The sequence below is a fragment of the Vicugna pacos genome, chromosome X, assembly GCF_048564905.1.
Source record: "Vicugna pacos chromosome X, VicPac4, whole genome shotgun sequence".
In the NCBI taxonomy this organism is placed as follows: Eukaryota; Metazoa; Chordata; class Mammalia; order Artiodactyla; family Camelidae; genus Vicugna; species Vicugna pacos.
In genome coordinates, this window is record NC_133023.1 from 6,207,127 (window position 1) to 6,230,074 (window position 22,948).

At 53.4% G+C, this 22,948-nt stretch overlaps 1 protein-coding gene across 6 annotated transcripts in view; it reads left to right on the top strand.

Moving 5' to 3' along the window:
• Positions 1 to 22,948, top strand: part of SHROOM2 (shroom family member 2) — a 113,505-nt gene that overhangs the window by 85,409 nt on the left and 5,148 nt on the right. For 5 of the 6 annotated variants that reach the window (XM_072956622.1, XM_072956620.1, XM_072956625.1 and 2 more), the window contains 4 exons: positions 10,255 to 10,833; positions 15,069 to 15,587; positions 16,676 to 16,847; positions 22,590 to 22,862. In XM_072956622.1, the coding sequence (XP_072812723.1) occupies positions 10,255 to 10,833; positions 15,069 to 15,587; positions 16,676 to 16,847; positions 22,590 to 22,862 (1,543 nt within the window). The remainder of the gene's footprint in view (positions 1 to 10,254; positions 10,834 to 15,068; positions 15,588 to 16,675; positions 16,848 to 22,589; positions 22,863 to 22,948) is intronic. The other variant, XM_072956621.1, reaches the window with a different exon arrangement.

Genomic DNA, 22,948 nt, shown 5'->3' on the forward strand with positions numbered 1-22,948 from the left:
TGGCGTGTAACCCGTTAACTCTGTAAGGCGCCGTGTTGTGCGTCTGTCGCTGAGATGAGGATGTGCAGCCACTGCACTTTGCTTAAAGTAGTTAATTTTAAAAATCTGATCATTGAGGATATAAGTATGTCGGAATGAGATAGAGGCTGTGTGACCACAGATACAAACACGTTCGAGAGAGCAGAGTGCCTCTCAGTAACCAGTTAATGTTTTCCTTGGGGTCATGGTTCTGTGGAACAGCTGCGTCCGTTCAGGTGGCCCTTGCTGGGCAAGTTGCCCTCACTGAGTCTGCGAGCCAGACCTGTGTGTGCAGCCGTCTGAGGGTGTGCAGGGAAATGGCAGAGCTGGGGCCGCCACCTGTCATCCGAGACGGGGCAGGGGAAGCGCCAGTCACCTCCCAGGCCGTCCGGCTCTGATGTGCTGGACTTCGGGGCCGTGCGCTGGTTTCCAGCAGGTCCCAGGGATGGCCTTCTTTGTGGGCAGGTCCTCAGACAGTGTCTTACTGCCGACTGGCTGGTCGTATTCGTGTGGTCCGGTGTCCTGGAGCCTGCAGGGTCATCTCAGGTACAGAGAGAACCACCTTTGAAGGAGCTGATCCTCTGTTATTAAGGAAAATAATATATAACAAGTGACCACCGACTGGGTGCCCTTAACAAGGGTCATTGATTTCTCGCAGACCAAGATCAAGCTTCTGGCCAGTCCAGTTCCTGGAGAGACGGGTGTCCTGGTTCGCCGTCTCCTCGCTGTGTCCTCACGGGGTGGAGAGCAGAGAAGGGGAGCTGTCTTGTGTGCCTTCTTACAAGGGCACTAGTCCCATTCATGAGGGCTCCTCCCCCACAACCTCATCACCTCCTGAAGGCCCTGCTGCCTGATACCGTCATACTGGGGGTTAGGGTTGGAGGCAGGAATTCTCGGGGGATGCAGATGTTCAGTCCATAACCTGAGTGTAACTGCCTGTGACGTGGATAGTCAGAAGGCCCCAGAGAAGCCGCCTGCCTCCCTCTCTGCTCTTCTCCCCTCCCTCCTTCCTGCTACCTCCTGCGCCTCGGCTGAGACCTGCCTTGTGCCAGGCACAGAGAAGCCCAGGGACGCAGGGGTAGACACACAGAAGTGGGTGCTGGCAGTCTGGCTAGGAGGGGCAATGTTAAATGAAAATCATAGAGGTGGATTAGTATGGTTTGGGGACGAACACGCAGAGGTGAAATCCTTGTGAGGGTTCAGAGAAAACGAGGCTTCTTTTTGTCCCCAGGCCGGGGAAACGCTTCATGGGAAAGACTGAGCTTGATTCGGATCTTAGGGAACAGGAGGGCAGCCTGTCTGTCCGGGGGCCAGACTCTGAAGAGTGCGAATCACAGTGGAGACACGGGAACCCCTAGTGTGTGGGGCAGAGTTGGGCCTTCAGCCGAGGTATGTGCGGGAACGGGGGTCAGTGAGGAGCGGCAGGGGGTTTGGGCAGGACCAGAGGGAACCGGGAGATCCGAGCAGGCGGTCTGGCCTTGGTTTGGTGGTGGCAGGGCGGGGAGAGAGTTAAGCATGTCCGTTTTCCATGCTATCACTAAATATGTGCGTGCCTGTAAAACTCAGTAAGTGGAGGCGAGAGAAGGGTTGGAAAAGCCCATCGGGGGTCGCCTGCCACACCAGACACCTGAACACTGCGGAACCATTGCTGCAAGGTGGCTCTGCTCTCAGGAAACTTAACTTCTCAATGTTGGACATAGATTCACCCGCTAATGTGTTGAAATGGGGTGTTTCCCCATTATGGCTGCAGAATGGCTTGATTTGTACTTTTAAAGACTTTTAATCCTTCACGCCTGCTGCATGCAGTTGGCTATCCTTGCAGACCGGAGTGCTGAGTAAGTTACCAGGGTTTCAAGCAGTGTCTGCCACAGAGCGAGAGGGAGCTTTCTGGGCCGGTGGAGTTGTATTTAGGCTTGATGGTGCTAATAAATGCAGAGTTCTGCACATGTATCCAAACTCATCACAAGGCACGCCTCGGATCAGTGAATTTTATGGTGTGTAAACGATACCTCAGTAAAACTTGTGGGGAGGTGCGGAGAGTAGTGGAAGTGAAACCGTTACGTAATGTGAAAACCTCCTGGATCCACAGCTGGGTTTCGAGGAACACATCCATGCATTTTTAAAAATGCACTTCAGGCTCAAAAGATGTGTACGTGTAAAGGACAGGAATGAAGGTGAACCTGAATTCATACATTGCTTGTTCCTGTGCCCTAACGTGTGTGGCTTTTGTGCTTGCTTGCTTGCTTTCCTTCTTTTTTACATTCTTTATTTTTTAAAGTTTTTTTTTTTAAATTGAAGTACAGCTTGTTACAATGTGTCAATTTCTGGTGCACAGCACAGTGTCCCAGTCATGCATATATATACATGTATTTGTTTTCATATTCTTTTTCATTAAAGGTTATTACAAGATGTTGAACATAGTTCCCGTGCTGTACAGAAGAAACTTTTTAAAACCTATCTCTGTATATAGTGGATTTTCGTCAACTGTAGATCGAGCATACCTGATAAAAAATGACACAGCCTAGATGCTCCTAAAACTATTACGGAGGTGAACATCTTAAAGTGAAAGAACATTTGTCATGGTGACTCAGGGCTGGTTTTTTCCTTCTTAACTGTCATGGCTTCGAATGACAGTTTGTGGCGGTCCTCCTGGTGGACGGTCATGAGAAACCACTGCTCCTGCCAGCAGCTAAAAAGGGGGCCTAGAAAAGTAATAAAATCATTGCTTCAAATAAAAACCTCGCAGACCCTCCTCGATGTAGATGAAGCCTCTCCTGTCCTCCCTCTCACGGGCAGTCTCATCAGAGCCTACAAAGTGCTCTTCGAAACCTGCAATTACGTATGTTTGCATTTTGAGAAAATTAGTGTCTTCCTTGACTTCTAGAACAGGGTGGGCACATCCCAGCCCAAGCACCGAGTTCCCTGGGCCGGAGCGGAGAGGCCCCTGTGGTGGAGGAGTGTGGGTTGGTCCCTCCAGGCTTCGTACCAGCGGGTGTCTCACCTGTTTTTCCAGTTTGGGAGAGACATGCCAAGCCAAGGATGGAGACTCTTTTAAGGCCCAAAGCAAGTGGGTGGGAACATGGGAGTGAGAGATTGGGGAGAGGAGGTCCCATAATGCAGAGCTGGACCCTGCTGGGCGCCCAGCCTCCCTGGAAGCTGTTCTCCAGACACAGGCCGGTGGGCGAGTGTTACCTCACCGGTCCTACCTCTGCCCAGGCCTGGCTTTCTGCGGAGGAAGTCTGAGGAGAGCTCAGACGCGTGGGTCTGAAACCATGGCCTACTTTCCTTGAGAACGCTCCGGGCAGAACTGGAGAGGCAGGGTGAGGAGACATGACTGGCCGGGAGGACAGACTGACTGACAAATACTTGAGTGCTGCCTGTGTATTCACCTCATGAATCGGGTGGACATTTTCTTACTTACAAAGCTTAACAGTAACCATAAAAATGAAAATGTTGCCTTTGCTCTTCGCAGGTGCAGTTGGCCTGGGGGCCTGTAATCTGCAGCATTGTTTCTTTTTACTAGCATCCGATGGAGCAGGGAAGGGGTAACTACACAAACCCTCTGATCTTTGTTACACTTTCTCTTTTCTTTTCTGCGGGTTTGGGACCCCTTCTCAAACGCATCTGTTACCTCTCCAGACAGCCTGGTGTGCTGAATCGGACTGCTCAGAGCACTTTCCCACGGAAGCAGAAGGGGGGTCAAAGGTGGAGGGAACCTTCCCTTTACTGTGTCTCTTGTCTGCGGGGCACATTGGTTTCCCGCTTCTGGTGTCTGGGCTCTGGTGGGGTCGCCCCGCGCTGAGCGTGCAGCCGGGCCGCCTCTGTGTGCGCTGAGCCGACGGGTCTGAACGCCCGGCTGGAGAGATGGTGCATCTGCACGGGACGATGGGGTTGCTTGTGGGTCCCTGAGGATCCCCTTCTGTCCTCGGGCTTCTCCAGGCAGGGAAGCCTGTCCTACCAGGTCCCCTAGTCCAACTTGCACGGCCCGCTCCAGTGCCACCTATGGTGGGGGGCCCCACAGAATCCTGATCCAACCAGTTTGGCCAGTTCTAAGGCAACTTCAGATCAGTATCAGGCTTGCCCACAAGCTAGGGTGTAATGTGCATTTTTATTTTATCTTATCCTATCCTATCCTATTTTATTCTATGGTTTCTTTTGTTTGTTTGTTCTTTTTTAGGGGGAGGGAGTAACTTGATTGACTTGACTGTGGTAAACCCCAGGACCCCATGCATGTTAAGCACACACACTCACCCCTGAGCTCTACCCTCCCTGCTGTAATATGTTTTGAGGAAGGCAAGTAAAAGAATGCCAGGAGAAAACTCTGCTAACACATCACATGAAGATACTGTCGTTACTCCATTTGTCTGTGCCGCCGTGATTCTGTTCTCCTGAAAAGTAATTTTGCAACAGAACCTGGTCTGGAGTTTGGATTGGCTAGGGGGATTTGCCTGATTTTTTTTTTTTTTTTCAAAAAGCAAATGACAAGTGTCACGTCTGGGGGCCAATAATGAGGATCCCAGCCACAGAAAAAAAAAGAGGCCTGGAATAGATTCTCGAAACAGGTGTTCTGAAAACATAGTGTTGGATCCTTGAGGGGCTGTCCCACATTGTAATCCCCAAATCTAGATGTTTTCTGTTGTTGGACACTAGGCCCTGCAGAAACCAGTGCCTGCGTATGTTTGGTTTTGGATCATCTGTGAGTGAATCTCTTTTCATCTCCTCTTCTCCACATAACCACAAATGACATCGGTCTCTCTAATTCGACTTCATTCCTGTTACCATCCAAGCTCCTGCAAGCAAAAATAAAACCCAAAGGAAACAGCAGAGCCTTTTTATCCATCTGTTGAAACATTGAAGAAATAACATCTCGTTTTCTAAAATAATCGCTTTCTCCACGTGACGTTAGAATCACGGAAGGGAGAGCATATTTGGGGGCTGGTGCAGGGGAAGGCGTCACTGGAGAGGTTGCAGTAAAGAAATGCAAAGTTCAGGGTGATTCAGGCACCTGTCCTGCCCGAAGGTGGGTCTCCAGGACATACCATCAGAGACAAGCTTGTGAGCACAGCTCTGTCCATCATCATCTCTCGTGTCTCTCTGCCTGCATTTGGTAAGGGTTGTTTGCATGGCTGGAAACTGGGAGAGGAGGACAGTCAGAGGCCCTCCTCCTTCCCCATCTGGGAAGTCCCGTGGAGAACGGGCATCTCCCAGGAGAGGGTGGGGATGTTGTTAACCTTGGGCAACGGTGCTCTCTGAAGGGTTTCTAACATGCTTCTGTCCATTGACAAATGGGTTGTTCCATCGATGGGTTGGTTGCCTCTGCTGGGCCCCTATGCCTCGCCCCCGTCTCCTTTTCCCACCTCCTTGGCTTGTATGGGGTGCTGTGCAGAAAAGAGCCTGGGCTTCCCCAAGTCTAAGTGTGTCTGTTGGGAATTCCCTGGGGGACAGGAAGGTCAGTGGAGACACCAGCGGCTTGTTCAGGAGACTTGCACTTGGAACGGTGCCAGTGTCCTGTGTCCCCCCAGCCGCCTGGCCCTGTCTTAAGCCCTGGTGACATCGTCCTCCAGCTGCAGGCAACCTGACTGGCCACGTCCAGTACATCCCAGCACGCCAGTGTCCATGAGTGCTGACAGACAATCGGACACTACACAGAATCACTGTGATTCACTCCCCAACAGTGGAAGTGTGCTTTCTAAACACCTCTGACTGTGAATGTGGAACTCGAGTTGTTGGTGGAAGCGTGGCTCTGTTGGAACGCCCCTGGGCCTTCCTGCAGCTGTGTGAGATCATTTCACGTTGTGCAGACAGCGCAGGCCCTGGACCCAGGCTTTGCCACAGGCAGTCAGGTAGGGTTGTCGGACCACCTCGGACACATCTACCACCCTGTCCATTGCTCATCTCGACGGTGTGCTGGTTTTGTGCGAGGTCTGTGTTATCTGCTGGCAGCTTGCTCTCTGTCTCCTTCTGTCTCTGTGGTTAAAGTGAGGCGATTCTGTTGCACAGAGTTCTGGACAAACTCCCCAGGGGGCTGCCACTGGGATGCCCTTCCCCGCTCGGTGGCCTGTCTGTACTGAGAGGTGATGTGTGCTGGGGGGAGCGTGTGCGGGATGTCGGTGTCACGGGGACCTGCTTCCGGGTCAGCTCTACCACCCACCACGCATTTCCTGGTTAGGCGCTCACAGTGCATCCGGCTGGTCAGAAACCCGCACAGATCCTGCCTCACCAGGGGTTTGTCTGTCTTTGACTCCCATGGTGACCCAGCGCGGCCTGTGACCGCCTGGGGTGGTGAGGAAATGAAGCTTCGTGGGCACAGTTGCTTGCCTGATGGCACACAGCTAGTAAGGGGTGCCCTGCCTGGAAGTGTCTGCCTGATGAAGCCCCAGTTCGGACGTAACCACGCACTTGACAATGGCCTCAGATGCCAGAGCATGTTAGGAACAACAGCCTCGAGTCCCAAGTGTGTCCACAAGTTAGACTTCGCCATGCATCCCTTTCCGATCACTGGTTCCAGAAGTACTTAAGAAAGGAGGAGCCAGTGGTGTGTTACTTGAGTTGCCCAGAGGCGTCAGAAATTTTCCTCTCTTCTTTGGCGGAGACGATGATTAACCCATAGCATCGGTGGTGGCAGAGCAGTCCAAAAATGTTTAGGTATATTGGGAATGTTCGCACGCAAGGAAATTTTACTGAGAACCTGACTGCCTGCCTCTCTGGAAAAATGCAGCTTCCCTCCTGACGGTTCTTCACAGGGACCCAAAGCAACAGATGCATTTGTGTGCCTAACGGACTCTCAGGTGGTGGCGTAACCTTGTGACCTCTGCCCGTAGAGGCACTCACAACCCCGCGGTGAGAGGGGAGACCTTGGAACGGTGCTTGCAGAGAGCGATGAGCCCTGCGCTGGGGTGACCTGGAGGTGGGGAGAAGGCAGGGCTGGCGGAGCTGGGGGCTGTGTGACAAGGAGCCAGCTGTGCAGAAGACGGGGAGGCGGGGAGCAGAGTGCTGGGACCCGAGAGCGAGTCTGGTGACGTCACAGGCCCATCCTGAACAGATGGAATCTGGAAATAGAGCCGCCTCCTCGCAGGTGCTGACTGTGGGCGCGGGCTGACTGTCTCTGTACCATGGTTAGAAATGGAGATTTGAGTAGTAGCAGTGCTCATGAGCTGTTAAGAGCATTTGATATATAACTTTTTAATGAAAAATAATTCTTCTTGGCTAGTAAGCGTGGTTTATGTCCTCTTGTAGGGTGTCTGCGCTACTGGGCAGCATTGAATGTGGCCTTCCCTCCATGTGTCCCCGGTCAGATTAGTTTTGTTTCCCTCCGCAGGCCTGTCTCAGACCTTCCATCTCCCTGTGTCCTTCACAGCCGCCAATTGGATGAGGGCGGCGTGGCGCTGGGCTCCGGAAAGAGCCCGCCGTGCCCCCAGCTTGGGAGCCGCCCTCCCCTTGGTACTGTGTCGCAAGCACGTTCTGCACGAGAGTGAACAACCTCACCTGTGTGTCATTTGCTGGCTTTTTGAAATGCAGCCGCCTTTTCAGTCTCTTGGCACGGCTGACTCCTTGGTTCAGGGTCCACACAGGTCTGTGTGCAGGGAGACACTTAAGTGCTTAATCACTGGCAAAGTCCCTAAGGCACCATGTTTTCTTGAGCTTTGTCTCTGGATCTTGCTATCACCATTGACTTTCTCCTTGAAAATACCCAAAAAAGGGGGGAATGTATGTACATAAACAGGCACACATACGTGATACAGACACGGAGACACACGTTATCTACAGAGTAGTCACTTGGAACCTATTTGAAACCCAGATTGTACTGTGACCCCTGCAGAACCCTAAATTCCCATCTTCCGTCCTTTTTCTTCGTGACCCTGATTTCCCGAATGCTTACCAGCTGGGACGTTAAAAACCAATTAGTGGTTTTATGGCTTTGACTTTACAAGTTTAGCGAGAGGCCAAGAAAAGATCAGGGTGTGGGACGGACTTGGTCCAGAAATTGCCATGCTAATGAAACTCTAAAGATCAACGTGGGGTGGACCACAAGGACTGCTCTTCTAGAATGAGAAGTGACAGGGCAGCACACGCTACCGAGGCCCCGCCGAGAGCGTGCACAGGTCATGCAGAGGCTACCCTGCTGGGAAGACAGGAAGGAGCCTGTGGGGCCTGCGGATGAGAGAAGCCAGGCTCCCACCCCGTGCACAGGGCTTTTGCTCTGAGTCTTGGCCGACCTCTCAGGGGGGCTTTGCTCCCATAGGTGTGTTCTCTACCCTTTCTAGGTGGATGTCAGCACATCCTAAGCCACTTTGGAAATACAGCTCTTTTTAAATTTCATGTATTAAATGTGAAACCAGATGGCCAAAGGCGCTTAGCTTTTTAGCAATAAATTGTAGCTGATATAATCCTCCATTTCAGTGAGGTGGTGGGTATTTATTAAATAATAGATACTAGGTACTTGCATGTCATCTGCTGACGCTAGATTCTGAGAGGTTTAGTAAGAGAGTATAACGTTCAAGTGTACCTCAACTCTTTGAAATGAAATATTGGGGAGGCATTCGTCAATTGCCATGAATTAGGTTTCACCATCTTTTAAGAGGCACAGTGGCTTAAATGGAAGGGGAGGCCCGAGGCTCACTTCTGCACGCAGGCCACATGACGTAGTGCATGACCAGACATCTGAGCCGGGAGTCATGCTTCTGCGACTGAGCTGTCCGCTGTTTGCGTCTGAATGCCATTCTGTGTTTTGTAACCTGCCAGCTGCTTGACTGTGTATTGTTCTCTAAACCATTGATTGCATTGTTCAACTTATTTTGATAACTTCTAGTCTTAGTGTGTACCTGATACATTTTTTTTTTTTTGAAAAAACTTAACTCCTTGTAGCTGGGTGTATAGTTTCTTAATTTGGAAGCAGAGAAGAAACCGGCCAGCCCCTGTTTGGGATTCCCTGGGGACTGTCACTCTTCCAGACGCTGAGCCCTTCCAGCTGCTGGCTTTGGCCCAGGGTCCACAGTCTCTGTGTTCCCGGCAGCTGGCAGACAGGGGCCAGGGGGGCAGTTTGATGTGGTCTGAGTTCTGCTCTAGGGCAGCCATCAAACCTGGAAGGGACCCTTGTCCTGAGGACGTAGCAAAAGAAATGTGCATAGAGGACTTGACTCTGAGTGCAGCTGCCTGGATGGGGTTGGGACCTCTGTAACAGCCAGGCCTAGAATCACGTCCCAAGAGGCAGGTGCACCTCCCAGGTCCCAAGGTCGCTGGTTGTGTGTGCGTGTGCGTGTGCGTGTGTGCGCGTGTGTGTGCGCAGTGGGGGGGGGTCTTCTCTCCGGCTGGCTACGGGACATCTCTTATTGGCACGTGTGCTCCACCTACTGGCTCTCTGATGGTTACGCCTGTTAGAGTCTCCTTTTAACTACTCCAAGGCTGTCTCCTCAATGGAAAACAGTCCTTCCCTTGAATGGAGGGGTCAACTGGAGGATCATTTTATTAGTCAGGTTGGAAGAATGTGTGTCAGCAAAAGCAACAAAGGCATGGCGAGTTTGACAGTAATTATAACGCCCACTAGCTTTAGCTACAGCGTAGACAGACATGCTTGTGAAGCATGTCTGCATGTGTTTTGTAGGGATGTGTGTGTGTGTGTGTGTGTGTATACGCATATAAGTACACATCACGGAAAGGTAGAAATGGATATGGAAATGGATAGGGGTGTGGGAAGGTCAGTGACTCACAGCAGCTTGCAAAGAAAGTCTTTGTTTTTCTTGTTTTTAATAATACACTACTGGTTTTAAAGGTTTTATTAATTTATTTGCTGCCTGTCTTGGAAATTTCAATCCCTTTGTCTATGGCAATTTCCCAAAATAAGTCACATGAAAATGTTGCAATGTCAAATAAATCCTTATGAATAGTACAATATGAAGATTTCCACACACATTGTTTTTACATGTTTGTATAAAATATACGTTGCCCCATATGGCAGCTTGTGCATACATGCATGTTTGTCTGTAACATGCGTATGTGTGTTTTTTACCTCCTCCTTTCCTGTGCTGTGACGCGCTAGGGTCCCGCCTGACGTCCAGGGCAACGTTTGGATGTGATGCCTTGCGGTAGGAATTGCAGTGGGGGCAGATGTGGGGAAACGAGCGTGGGTTTAATTCCTTAAAATGCCCGCAGGAGGTTGCGGAGGTTGGGGTCCAGCCCCGTCTGGGGCGGAGATGTTAACTGGAGCCATCGGTTCATTCTCGTTCCTTCCTCCTGCAGACGAGCGGATGCCCGGTGTGCAGAGGCCAGTCCAGGAGCACCGCGGGGCCCGCGGAAGCCGTCCCCGGACTCTGAGCCACCTCGTGCCCGGGAAGCCCCTGAGGGGCCCTGGGAGGGCCGCGGCCGAGCGGGGACCCTACCTCGCGACTACAGATACTCGGAGGACCCCGCGCGGGGGCAGGACCCCCGGCCCCAGAGCGCCGCCCCGCTGGCCAGGAGGCCCGCCGCGCAGCGGCCGCCGCCGCCGCCCAAGCGCGAGCCCAGGCCCTTCCCTGCGGCCGCGCCCGGCAGGCCCGTCCCCCGGGCGGCCCCGGAGCCGGGCCCCGACCGCCCGGCGCCGCCCCGCAGCCCCTGCGCCGCGCCCGGGAGGCCGGGCCGGGAGCCGCGCGCCCCCGCGGAGCCGGGCCGGCAGCATGTAGACGAGCGCGCAGCCTGCCCGAGGCGCGCGCCGCTCGCTTCCCGCTGCCAGCCCCCGCACGCGGCGGCCATGGAGACCTCGCGCTCCCCGTCGCCTCAGTTCGCGCCCCAGAAGCTGACGGACAAACCCCCCCTGCTCCTCCAGGACGAGAACGCCACCAGGTACCGCCTCGGGCCGGTGGCCGGACGCCTTCTCCCGCGTCGCCGCTCCCTTCCTACTGCGGGGCGGGGGGTCTCCGTGCCTCTTCGCTGGGTGGTGTAGGATCACCGCCTTGCCGCCGGGGACCACCGTGGAGGGGCGCCCACAGCTGAAGTTGGATCTTTAACTTGTTGGAGGCTTTCCTGTCCCACAGGGGGAGGTGAAGGAGGCGGTAGACTGTCCCCAGTCCCCTTCATCCAAGTCCAACACACTGACGTCTGCGTGGCCTGTGGGCACCATCTGCACACTGGGGCCACCTTTCCCCGATGGTCAGTTGGTCCTTCTGTTTGCAATCAGAATTAAGTTTAACCTGAGCGTGAGACCTTCAAGCAAAACTGGTGTTTCTCATAATGTGCAGTATTTCCACATTCCTCTTTTCTAGATGTTTTTATGTGGAAAGGCTGAGCTGGCATATACCTTAATGCAGAAGAAAAGTGGATCCCATTCCATGGTGCTGTGGTCAGGTTCCGGCATGGAATTGCCTGTGGTACCTGCTGAGATGTTGGTAGACGTCATCAGGCAGGGACCAGTAGTCGGGAGTGCTGACCGTTCACCTCTCGCCTCCTCCCTGAGTGCCCCTGCAGAGCTGAGAAATGGAAGAAGGGGAGAATTTCCTTCTCATTCTTGAGAACACTGGTTCTCAATCCGGGGGAGGGCGATTTTGGCCCCCAGAGGACACTCGGAAGTGTCTGCAGTGTTACAGCTGTCACAGCTGGTGGGGGTGGGGATGGCTCCTTTGTTCCCGTCATCTCATGGGTAGAGCCCAGGTCACCACGCAGCATCCTCCAGTGCACAGGACCACCCCCTGCAGGGAAGTATGTGGCCCTGCAACTCAGGACTGTCCAGTACAGTGGCCATAGGAGTGCAAGTTAATGAACATGAAATAAAACCCGTTCCCCGTTGTGTCCCATGGGGCTGGTGGTGCCGCCCTGGGCAGCGCAGCTGCCAGCTGTTTCCATCCCCACGGAGAGTCCTGTTGGGCCTCTAGACTCTTGAATTTTTTTTTTTTTGGACTTAAGATAACTCAGTGGAGAGGAGATGTTACTGATACCATCCCATGTCTCCAAGTGTGGCATCAAAACCGCAGCTTCATCTGCTCTGTGTCATTCAGAATGCAGGTGTCACCTTGGGGTCCTTTCAGTTGGTAACATTGTTAAGCTCTGAACAGAAGGAGAGGCTATAAAGTGGTGTGTGTGTGTCTGTGTCTGTGTCTGTGTCTGTGTCTGTGTCTGTGTCTGTGTCTGTGTGTGTGTAGAGGTTGTGACAGCATTGCAGCCAAGCCGCCTCGGGTCCCTTGGTTTTCGGGAGCTGGTCTGGGTGCAGTGAGCTCCGCTGAGAAATGGCCACTTGCTTGCACGGTGCTCATGGCGTCCGTTGACTTGAGGAGGTGGGTAGTGTTTTTCGCTTTCTCTTGCTCAAAGTGAGTGTGGATATTCTCATGGTGTTTTTTCTCTGAGTCTGAGGTGGATTTCACCGGGCAGCTGTTATACCTGTGACAGCACTGAGTGGTGGCGTCTTCAGGCATCCACACGATTTCGTGGCCCTGTCAAGTATGTTTGGGACAATAGATGTTATCTTTAACCAGTGTCCCTCCCTGCACAAGCCCTTGTAGAGAGCCTGAATTGCGGTCAGCGTCCAGACCTAACTCCATATGTGTCCTCCTGGGAGCATAGTCAGGCAGATGGTGGCCACGCCACCCTCGAAGTTGCTGCCAAGGAAGTGACTCGTAATGTACGGAATGAAATGTCCCTGTCCCTAGAGGGTGTTAGCAGTTCCTGGTGGCCTGAGCGAGTGGACTCCCACCTCATCTCCCTCCCAGTCCCATCTCTTCCTCCTTCTCATTCCCTTGCTGGAGCACCAGCCGGGGTGCAGAGCAGCTGCCTGAGTTGGTGCACCGTACCTTCCCGAATTCAGCAGGTGGCCTCTGAGCATCTCCTAGCTGCCCGGCCCCAGCAGGGGTGCGGACGAGGAAGCAAGTGTAGCATTGTAGCTGTAGGGAATTCCACAGTAGTCATTCACTCCCAGCAAAAGTGCACCAATCCTGTCCCCAAACCAGGAAGCTTACTTGTAAATCTTTCAAAATTTTGAGGTTTTTGTTTTTACTACCAAATGGAGATGGTGCACAGCAGTATGTGTCAGAGCTAGAGATTTGATTGCTCCCAGAGTGTTCCCAGGAGTTTTCCTGAAGCACGTTTCTGGGTTTAGGAGGCGAGGAGGGCTGCTTCGGGGCGTTTGGGCAGTGTTACCGTCACCTCGGGCGTCTTTGTTTACGAACCTCCTGAGTGGGCATTGTGCTTTCTCGGACCCAGAATGGCACTCAGGCTGAGGGCTCCCTTGTGACTGGGTGTGCGAGTGGAGCCGGCTGCACTGTTTGCTGTCGGGGGCTGGGCCTCTGTGGGCAACGGGCAGCTCACCTGGACGGAGTCACTGCTGCAGAGGAGCCGCTGCCTGGAGAGGTGGACGGGGCCGGCACCCCTACGTCCTCCGTCCCTTCTGGTCCTGCCTATGCGGTAGGAACCGCGGAGATCTGCTTGCGCTAAGGTCTTGTCCGCTGTGTTTTGTCCTGATTTTGGAGCAGAACTTCATCAGACTTTCTGAATGAGAAAGTATGGGCAGGTTTCAAGAGGAGAGAGAGTGTGCGCTTACAGATGCTCAGAAAGAGATGCTTTGCTGGAAAGTCTCGGGCAGCCTGCGGAGGGGTTGTTTTCGTTGTTTTGTTTTCTCCTGATACGCCTTGCTTTGCTGAAAATCAAGTTTCTCCATGAATTGGGGGGATGTGGAGGGTGCAAACACAGGCTGACTTGAAAAGCCACTCACTGGCGATCAGGGCTTCTAGCGCGGAATGAAAGGAATGGAATGGAGAGGGCTTCTTGTTTGTGTGTTCTTGCTTGGATGAGATGCCAGAATTTTCCTTCTGACGTTTCACTATCTCAGTGGTACTCTCTGCAGAGTTACAGCCTTTTAAAATTTATCCACCAGGAAGGCGTAACGGGCTATATATGATTAAACATAGAAAAACACACCTGCTCTCACTGGTTTCTACTGGAGGAGAGAAGGAAATACAGGATTGTTTCATTTTAGCCTGCATGTCACACACTTCTGAGCAAGGGAAGAACCATCCTGTGTTCCCTGCCACCATTTAGAGAGGAAGAAACAGCCTTTCCTGTCGAGCACCCTCACATCACTCCTGCTCCATAAAGTTACGTCCATCAGGGGGTCATCATAGAAGTGGTCTCAGGCTGAGTTAGAAACAAGTTGGGAGTTTGTGGTTGTTCGATTTCTGCTGGTTTTTTCCTTCCCTTCCAACCACCAGCAGAGGGCGCTCTTTCTGCAGTCTGTCCTTTAAAAATACCCGAGACAGATTTTCATCCTGGTGGCCCTGGTCCATGGGGTCCCGGACCAAGCCCTGTGCCTCCACCAGGCCTTTTCTTTCCATTTTCCTTCTCTGACCTCTGGGTGCTCCAGGCGTCCCTGACGCTCCTTTCACCCAAAAAGTCGTTTTAAAAAGGGAGTCTGTGTTTTTCACGAGTCACTTGAGGAAAACACACAAGTCGTGTGTCCTGTGTTTGCCGCTGGATCCCGATCTCACGGGCATGAGATCCGTGCGAAGGGCCCCGAGGTGCGGGGCTGGTGGCGGGCAGCCGGGCAAGCCTGTGAAGGCACTTCCTGTCGGGCCGGGGCTCAGTGTGCACTCAGATCACAGCCACCACACGGGGTCCTCGGCCACCCGGAGAGCCACGTGGGCACTCGGCTCTGCGAGACGCTGGCCGAGGCACTGATGGGGTTCTGTGAAACGGGCCTGTCCGCTGCAGGGTTTCTTAACAAAGAGCGTGTCACTGAGTGGGCTCGTTAACACCGGCTCTGCCGCTGACCTAAGAGCAGGAGAACGTGAGCCCGCCCTCCTGGGTGCCGGTCAGCCCCTGGGTGCACTGTCTGGCCGCTGTAGGTGTGCGGGTGCCTCTTCGGACACAGAAGGGCACCTGGACACCCACGAGGGTCAGCAGACCGAGGTGGGGCAGCAGGCACTCCGGACCTCGTCCCCCGTCCCGGATGTGTGACCGGAGGCTCCCTTTGCTGGGGTGGCTGCCCCGTGGTCTGCAAGGGGACGTGTGGGGACCAGCCAATCGCTCTGGCGATGTCTCACTCAGGCTGTGCCTGGGTGCAGAGCGTCCGTAGCTGACGGCCCTTCTCCTTGCAGAATCGAGCGGGTGATGGACAACAACACCACGGTGAAGATGGTGCCCGTCAAGATCGTGCACTCGGAGAGCCAGCCCGAGAAGGAGAGCCGCCAGGGCCTGGCCCGCGCCCCGGAGCCGCCCGCGCTGCCCAGTGGGCTGGAGCGCGACCAGATCAAGACGCTGAGCACGTCGGAGCAGTCTTACTCACGCTTCTGCCTGTACAGCCGCCAGGGCGCCGAGCCCCCGCCCCCCGGCGCCCCTGCGCCCCCTGCCAAAGACAGCCGGGCCTCCCCACCGGCGCTGGGCTACGTGAAGGCCAAAGAGAGGACTGCCGAGGACCTCAAGTCGGAGGAGCTGGCCCGCGAGATCGCGGGCAAGGATAGGTCCCTGGCCGAGATCCTGGACCCCAGCGTGAAGATCAAGACCACCATGGACCTGATGGAAGGCATCTTCCCCAAGGACGAGCACCTCCTGGAGGAAGCCCAGCAGCGGAGGAAGCTGCTCCCCAAAATCCCGTCTCCCAGAAGCACGGAGGAGAAGTGAGTACACGCTGTCCCTGGTCCTGCCTTGCGCTGGGCGTGTTCTGCCCCACGCCCCGTGGGTTACGAGGACCAGGGGCATGTCTGTCTGTTGGTTGTCGTGATTGCTCTCTGGGGACAGTGTTCCGTGAGGACTGCCTGGTGCTTAGCCATTCCTGGCTCCTCTGTGACCCTCCCGAAAGGGAGGCTAAGGTGTGAAACGCCCCGCTCTTCAGCACCTGGCAGAGGTGTGAAAATGCTGCAGCTGGAGGCCAGCACGTTCGGGTGATGCCCTCAGGGCTCCTCTCTTGGGCAGAGGTTCTCAGCCGGAAGTGTGCTCCCCCCAGGGGCTGTCGGCAACGTCCGGGTACAATTCTGGTTGTCACGACTGGGAGAGGGGCTCCTGGCATCTATCCGGGTGGGGACCAGGGGTGCGACTCGCCGTCCCACGGTGCTCAGGATGGCCCCCAACAAGGAACGGTGCAGCCCCGCGTGTCACCAGTGCTGCGGTTAAGGAGCCCGTCCCAGGAGGAGTGACAGTTCAGGCTCCTGAGTGTCTGTTTATGAAAGAGGCTCTTGTTGCTGTTGATTCAGCTGAGGGGAAGAACTGGCTTTAAGTGGTTCGGCAGTGAGCACTTTCCAGCCTCTGTCACTCAGTCGTCTGCCCGCAGAGGTGTGCCTGGTCACATCTCCTGTGGACGTACACGGTCTCCAGAAGCATCACTGGTTGACAGTGGGCCAGAAGCCCAGTGAAACACAGCAGCAGAGGAGAAATGGGCCTGGCTGGGCCACCGCAGGGGGCAGCACATGTGGCTGCGGGTACAAAGATGCACGTTGAACTTGGCGCCCGTGGCCCCGCTCACAGATAGCGGCTCAGGACTCCCTGTAGACCTCAGGTTCCTGGTGAAAACCCTCCCTCCCAGGCGGGGACCTGGAGAACCCATTCGGCCGGGTGTTTAGTTCTGACCTGCTCACCTACTCTTCCCCTCTTTGCTGCCTTCTCCCCCTGACTGGCGTCCTGCTGTTAGAGCACCACCCAGGTCTCGGGGCTGGGGTGCCTCCATGGTCACGATCAGGGCTGACTGACATTACCATGGTTTTTGACCCAGGAAGGAGGAGCTGAGTGTGCCGGCGGCCGTGTCCCTGGCCACCAGTTCTGCCTACTACAGCACATCTGCCCCCAAGGCAGAGCTGCTGATTAAGATGAAGGACCTGCAGGAGCAGCAGGAGCCCGAAGAGGAGTCAGGCAGCGACTTGGACCACGACCTGTCCGTGAAGAAGGTAAGGAAGGTGGAATTCGAAACGAGAGTGCGCTGGCTCCCAGGCGGGCGGGCGGGGGGGCAGCACCGGCTCCACCCCCAGCCTGGGCCCTGCGCCGCGGAGTGGGCGGCCTCTGTTTGGGCTTCAATGCAGGATGCTGATGTCTGGGCCTGCGCATCCAGTGCTTTGTGGGTGAGTCTTCTTTTTTTTTTTTTTCCCCTCTCCTGTTGCTTTCTTTTTTTTTAACTTTCTTTATTGAGTTATAGTCATTTTACAATGTTGTGTCCAATTCCAGTATAGAGCACAATTTTTCAAGTTATACGTGAACATACATATATTCGTTGTCACATATTTTTCACTGTGGGCTACCACAAGATCTTGTATATATTTCCCTGTGCTATGCAGTATAATCTTGTTTATCTAGTCTACATTTTGAAATCCCAGTCTGTCCCTTCCCATCCCCTGCCCTCTTGGCAACCACAAGTTTGTATTCTATGTCTGTGAGTCTGTTTCTGTTTTGTATTTATGTTCTTTTTTTTTTTTTTAAGATTCCACACATGAGCGATCTCATATGGTATTTTTCTTTCTCTTTCTGGCTTACTTCACTTAGAATGACATTCTCCAGGAACATCCATGTTGCTGCAAATGGCGTTATGTTGTCAGTTTTTATGGCTGAATAGTACTCCATTGTATAAATATACCACCTCTTCTTTATCCAGTCATCTGTCGATGGACATTTAGGCTGTTTCCATGTCTTCACTATTGTAAATAGTGCTGCTATGAACATTGGGGTGCAGGTATCATTTTGAAGTAGAGTTCCTTCTGGATATGTGCCCAGGAGCGGGATTCCTGGGTCATATGTTAAGTCTATTCCTAGTCTTTTGAGGACTCTCCATACTGTTTTCCACAGTGGCTGCACCAAACTGCATTCTGTGGGTGAAGCTTCTGTTCTGAGATTGGTCCTCTCCACCAGGGTCTCTGTGCTGTCTCTTTGCGATGAGATCCAATGTCAGATTCGTTAAGTGGGCACCGTTCTCTTTCATTTTAAGATCAGCTGATGCGTCCCTTCTACCACCCCTGAAACCCTTAACTGTGTGACCTTCAGCAAGGCACATGTCCTCTTTGAATATCAAATTCCTGTAATGAGATGATCTTAAATCCTACCGTGGATTGTCAAGTTCTTTGTCAACCAAAAATATCATTTGTTCAACTCCAAAAACTCGTCCAGGGACTTGGGCAAATGGCAGTAGACAAAACAGAACAGAGCCCCTCCTTCCCTGAAGGTGCTGATGTGCTCACAGAGGAGGTGGACAGCCAGCACAAAAACCAACATACAGCACAGGGACCGTGGGCCAATCCGGCCCCCCACCTGCTTTTGTGAGTAAAGTTTTATTGTAACACAGCCACGTTCATTCTATTACACATGGTCTCTGACTTGTGCACCATAACAGTAGTGTTGCATAGTCGCGGCAGTGACTGTAAAATGGCCTGTCAAGTCTACAATACTCACTGTCCGGCCCTGTACAGAAAAAGTTTGCCAGCCTTTAATGTAATAGGTTGGGCAGTGAGGAAATTAAATCAGGGTGAAAGAGTAAAGAGAGATGGAGTATGGTTATAGAGAGGGCTCTGATGAGCTGATGATGGAACAGAGGCCTGGAGTGATGAGAGGGGATGTCTGGTTGTGCCCAGGGATGAGGGGGGACAGCAAGTGCAAAGGCCCCAGGGTAGGAGCTTCACGGCATGTTGGAGAAGCAGCAGAGGCCAGTGGCAGGACCTCTGTGGACATGGAAGAGGGAAGATTGGAAATGCGGTCAGGATGAAATAGTGTGGAGCCGTGAGGTCATGGTAGGGACAGTGATTGCTGTCAGTGCCAATGTGTCATTACTCCCGGAGGAACTTTAAATCTTCATGGCATGTCAGCAGGCCAGACCTGTGACATCCAGGTGTGATTACCTGTTTTTTTACCAGAAGGACTTGGCATAAGGGGACAACAAAATTGCTAAAGAAAGTGACTTTGGGAGAATGGCATGTGCTGTTTATACCAGGGCTCTGAGGATGCCTGCACACAGTCAGTACCAGAAAGCCAAAAGGAGGGAACCAGCATTTTGTGAAGACTTTCTGTGTGCTTAGCACTTTAGAAAAGGGTTTTTATGGGGGGGAAAAAATACTGATTTTTTTTTTTTTTCGGACAAGACTTTTGTAAAGGATTCTGTTGAAAGTTTCCTTCAGTGTCAGAGGTGGTTAAAAAAATGCCATTCGTTGGCTTCAAATATGATAGACAGATGTGTTCCAGAAGAAATATCATGACCCACACATAAAAGAAAATTACTTTCAATTTAGGAAACAGTACCTGTTTTTTTTTTAAACTCCAAATGGAAAGGAAGAGTGAGAGTTTTTTGGTCCTGGGACTTTGAAAGGCCCCCGTGTCTGGCACACTGTACCTACCATTTGCTCGCTTCTGGTTGTGTTTTCCATATTCTTAAAAATAAGTTTTAAGGAAGTTTTCAATTGTTCTCATAAAACTAGAAAAAATGTGCAGTTTGGACAACTTTAATTCAGTCTCCAGCTGAGATGCAAAGAACTGTGTTCTTCACAACACGCCTCTGTTTCCCGTGATGTAACGAATTTGGGAAGCGGCGGCCTTGGTACCGCCTGCCTTAATCTGTCTGGCACCTTTTCCGATTTCCTTGGGGGCAGGGGATGCTGGACACCGCCTGGTTGTAGACGATTTAAGGTGAGTCCCGTGAGCGTGCCCTCCTGATGACCCACCCCCATGATTAAATTCTTAAGCTGATTTGACATTTCTAGCTCAAGTCAGCTTTCTTCGGGGCAGGTTCGCCGTAAGCAGCATATGCTGCAAATCGCAGTTCTCTGTGGTGCCTGTGACTCATTAATCCTGCTCTTCGGCCAGTGCACCTCGTCTGAGCTCCCTCCTCGCAGTGCCCACAGGTCCACGCTGTCATGTGCTCACGGAGTGTGCGGGGGCACAGGGGGACAGAGTGCCGAGCAGATGCGCTTGGGAGAACTCGATCGGTCACTTGACGGGAAAACAGCAAGACCCCCTAAAGCCCCATGTGCTGGATGCTTCCGGGGGGACCTCTGCTGTCGTGATCGCAGTCACTGGTGGTCACAGAGCCAAGTGTCCCTTCAGGTGACCCCGTTTTAGGAGCACGGAAGCCCCCACGCAGGGATGCAGTGAGTGGTTCTGGGGGCCGGTGGAACAGGACACAAGGAAGGCCAGGTGTCCTGTCATCGTCTTTCAGAGCCAGCGTCTGCACTTCACATAATGACCCTTTGAGGAAGGAGGGGAAGGAGTCTGTAACAAACATCTTTGCAGGGCAGTAAAGGAATCAGAAAAGGAACTGGGACTCCTTCCAGAGAGCTCGGTTTCAAGGTAGCCCAGCTTGGTACTGTGGGTGCTGAAGGCAGCTCTTCCTGCACCGGCAGGAAGTCCTCGTTACGATGATTGCTCAAGAAAGATGAAACTGGAAAGTTGCCAGTAATGCTGGGTAGAGCTCCTCGTCCGTCCAGTCTCCTAAATGCTTGAGTCCTTCACTCAGGTTAGGGCTGGAGCCAGGCTAAGAATTTGGGAAGTTCTCCATCCCCGTCATCTAGTCTGCTTTTCCCTCAAGTAATGAATTCCTCAACTAGGGCCGCCTTCTCCGCTGTGGGATTTGAGGTTGACTTCAGCGGTCTTCCCAGGCAGGTAGGTAAGCCGACGCACAGATACGCGAGCGCCAGCACGCGGGCTCTCACACTCTGAGCGGAAATGTCAGCGCGATCTGGATGCATACGGTTTTCAATTCCCAAGGGAAGAAAGTGCTTTGACCTCCTGAGCTGGGAAAGCCAAAAGCAGTGTATAAATTCCACGTGGTCTTTTCGGGGAGAAAAACCTTGCCGGTTAATCAGCAGTGAGGGTGGCCATCCTGTTACCATTTTAGTCTGCTGGGTAGCCAGACATCCTGATAACCCCCAGGCAGACTGAACCAAGGGGAGGCAGCATCCCAGTGACAGCTCATGCCTTCCACATTCGTGGACCTTTTTTGGTCCATAAATACTAAATGGACATCCTCTCTCAAAGCATCCTCCTGAGACAGTGATGACACGTGAGCAGGTACCGTGATGTGGTTCAGTGGGTCTCCCAAGGTGGTTTGATTTTTTTTTTTCTCCTGCCCAAATAGTCACTGGGATGGGGCAGTTCTGACCTAAATGGGGTCAGTGAACTCAGAGCAGCTTCTCCTCCTGCATTTCCACCCTTGTGGTAAGCGCTGGGGACAGCCCTGGCTGAAGGCCGAGCATGGGCTCTGCGCTGTGCACGTGGGGCCTTCGTGTGTCCCACCTCACTCCTGGAGGCGGGGCAGCTGCGCCTCCTCTCCGCTGAGCCCTGCGGGCCCCATCTGGGGTCCGAGTCTGGAAACTGCCCCAGAGAAGGGGTGAGGGCTTATACCGTTCCCACGGTACACGGAATGTGAAAGTGTGTTGCTCATTCTAACAGAGTGACCTTCAGACTCCTGATCAGACTTGAACGTTCCCATGAATTGCTTAATCTTCTTTTGGTGTGTGAAGCTAAGCACTGTTTGAATTTTCAGCCCTCTTCCTGGGGGCTCGCCCAGTGATGGCCTCGTAAACCCTGATCTGCGGTGTCCATGGACACAAGACAGGGTTAGTCGACCAGATCTCGCGCAGGGCTGGTGGCAGCGGAGTTCCCGAAAGGGCAGCATGGGGCTTTGCTCTGATCAGTGGCTCTTCCTCCGTGGCTGTGTGCAGGCAGGCAACGTGCTGAGTCCACTGTTGGTGCATTTAGGGCAGAACACCATCCGTCATCGTGAGAAAAGGGCTTTTCTGGGGGACGGCTTACCAGCTGTCCTCCCTTGGAACTGTCCCTTTAGTTTTTCTCACATGTAATGACAAAGGATAGTCTGCTTTGTCTGCCCCTCAAATGAGACCATATGGTGCCGCCTCACTTCAGGATGGTGGCTGATTTAAAGGTCTTGTATGTGTTCATTTTTACTCTCTACAAATTAATCCTTTAGAGGCCTGGTAGGAGCAAGGAATGGGGAGCTGGTGTTGAATGGTCACAGTTGCAGTATTGGAAGGTGAAAAAGATGGGGAGGTGGATGGTGGTGCTGGCTGCAGAGGCACGTGAATGCGCCTGGTGCCACAGGACAGCAGGCTGTGAAATGGTAACTGTTACAGTGTGTACATTTTACTGCATTGAAACAGATTCGCCATTCATCTGCAGTGTGGAGCATGTTGAGATCGGCAAGTTATCCTAAAAGACTCTTGAGTTCACTGATGTTCTTTATTTGTCGTAATGTTTAATTGCTAATTCCGCGTAGAGGACACTTTCTAATCCTGGAGTTCAGTACCCGATGTAAGACTCAGCAACTTCTGTGGGTGTGAGTCTGCACATTGAGAACTTGCAAAGAGTGAAGCACAAAGTATCACGGAGGCCTGCGTGTCCTTGCAGACACAGAGGTTGCTGTGGAGTTTGCGGTGAGGAGCCCCGAGGGGCCAACTCCTGCCTTGTCTGCTAGGGCAGTAGCAGGAGGAGAAGACGTTTCTGTTTCACACCTAAAGTAAACTCCCGTGGTTAAACAGGGAGTCATTATCCTCCCCCTAGTCTTAGAGATCCTGTTACTTGAGGATGCAGAGCAAGGTCTCACGCAGGTTCCGCTGCGTTGCACGCAGATCCCGGATGCGGCGATCTGACCCCCGGGTCGGCGGCGGCCCTAACGCGTGTCTGCCGCCCTGTGCCCGCAGCAGGAGCTCATCGAGAGCATCAGCCGCAAGCTGCACGTGCTGCGCGAGGCCCGGCAGAGCCTGCTGGAGGACATCCAGGCCAACAGCGCGCTCGGGGACGAGGTGGAGGCGCTCGCCAAGGAGGTCTGCAAGCCCAACGAGTTCGACAAGTTCCGCATGTTCGTCGGGGACCTGGACAAAGTGGTGAACCTGCTGCTGTCGCTGTCCGGCCGCCTGGCGCGGGTGGAAAACGCCCTCAACAGCCTGGACGACAGCACGCCCCCCGGAGACCGGGTAGGTGCGCGCGCACGCGGCTGCGGGGCGTCGCCCGTCCTGGGCGGCCGGGCCCAGCGCCGGGGGAGCTGTTGAGCCGTAGGGGG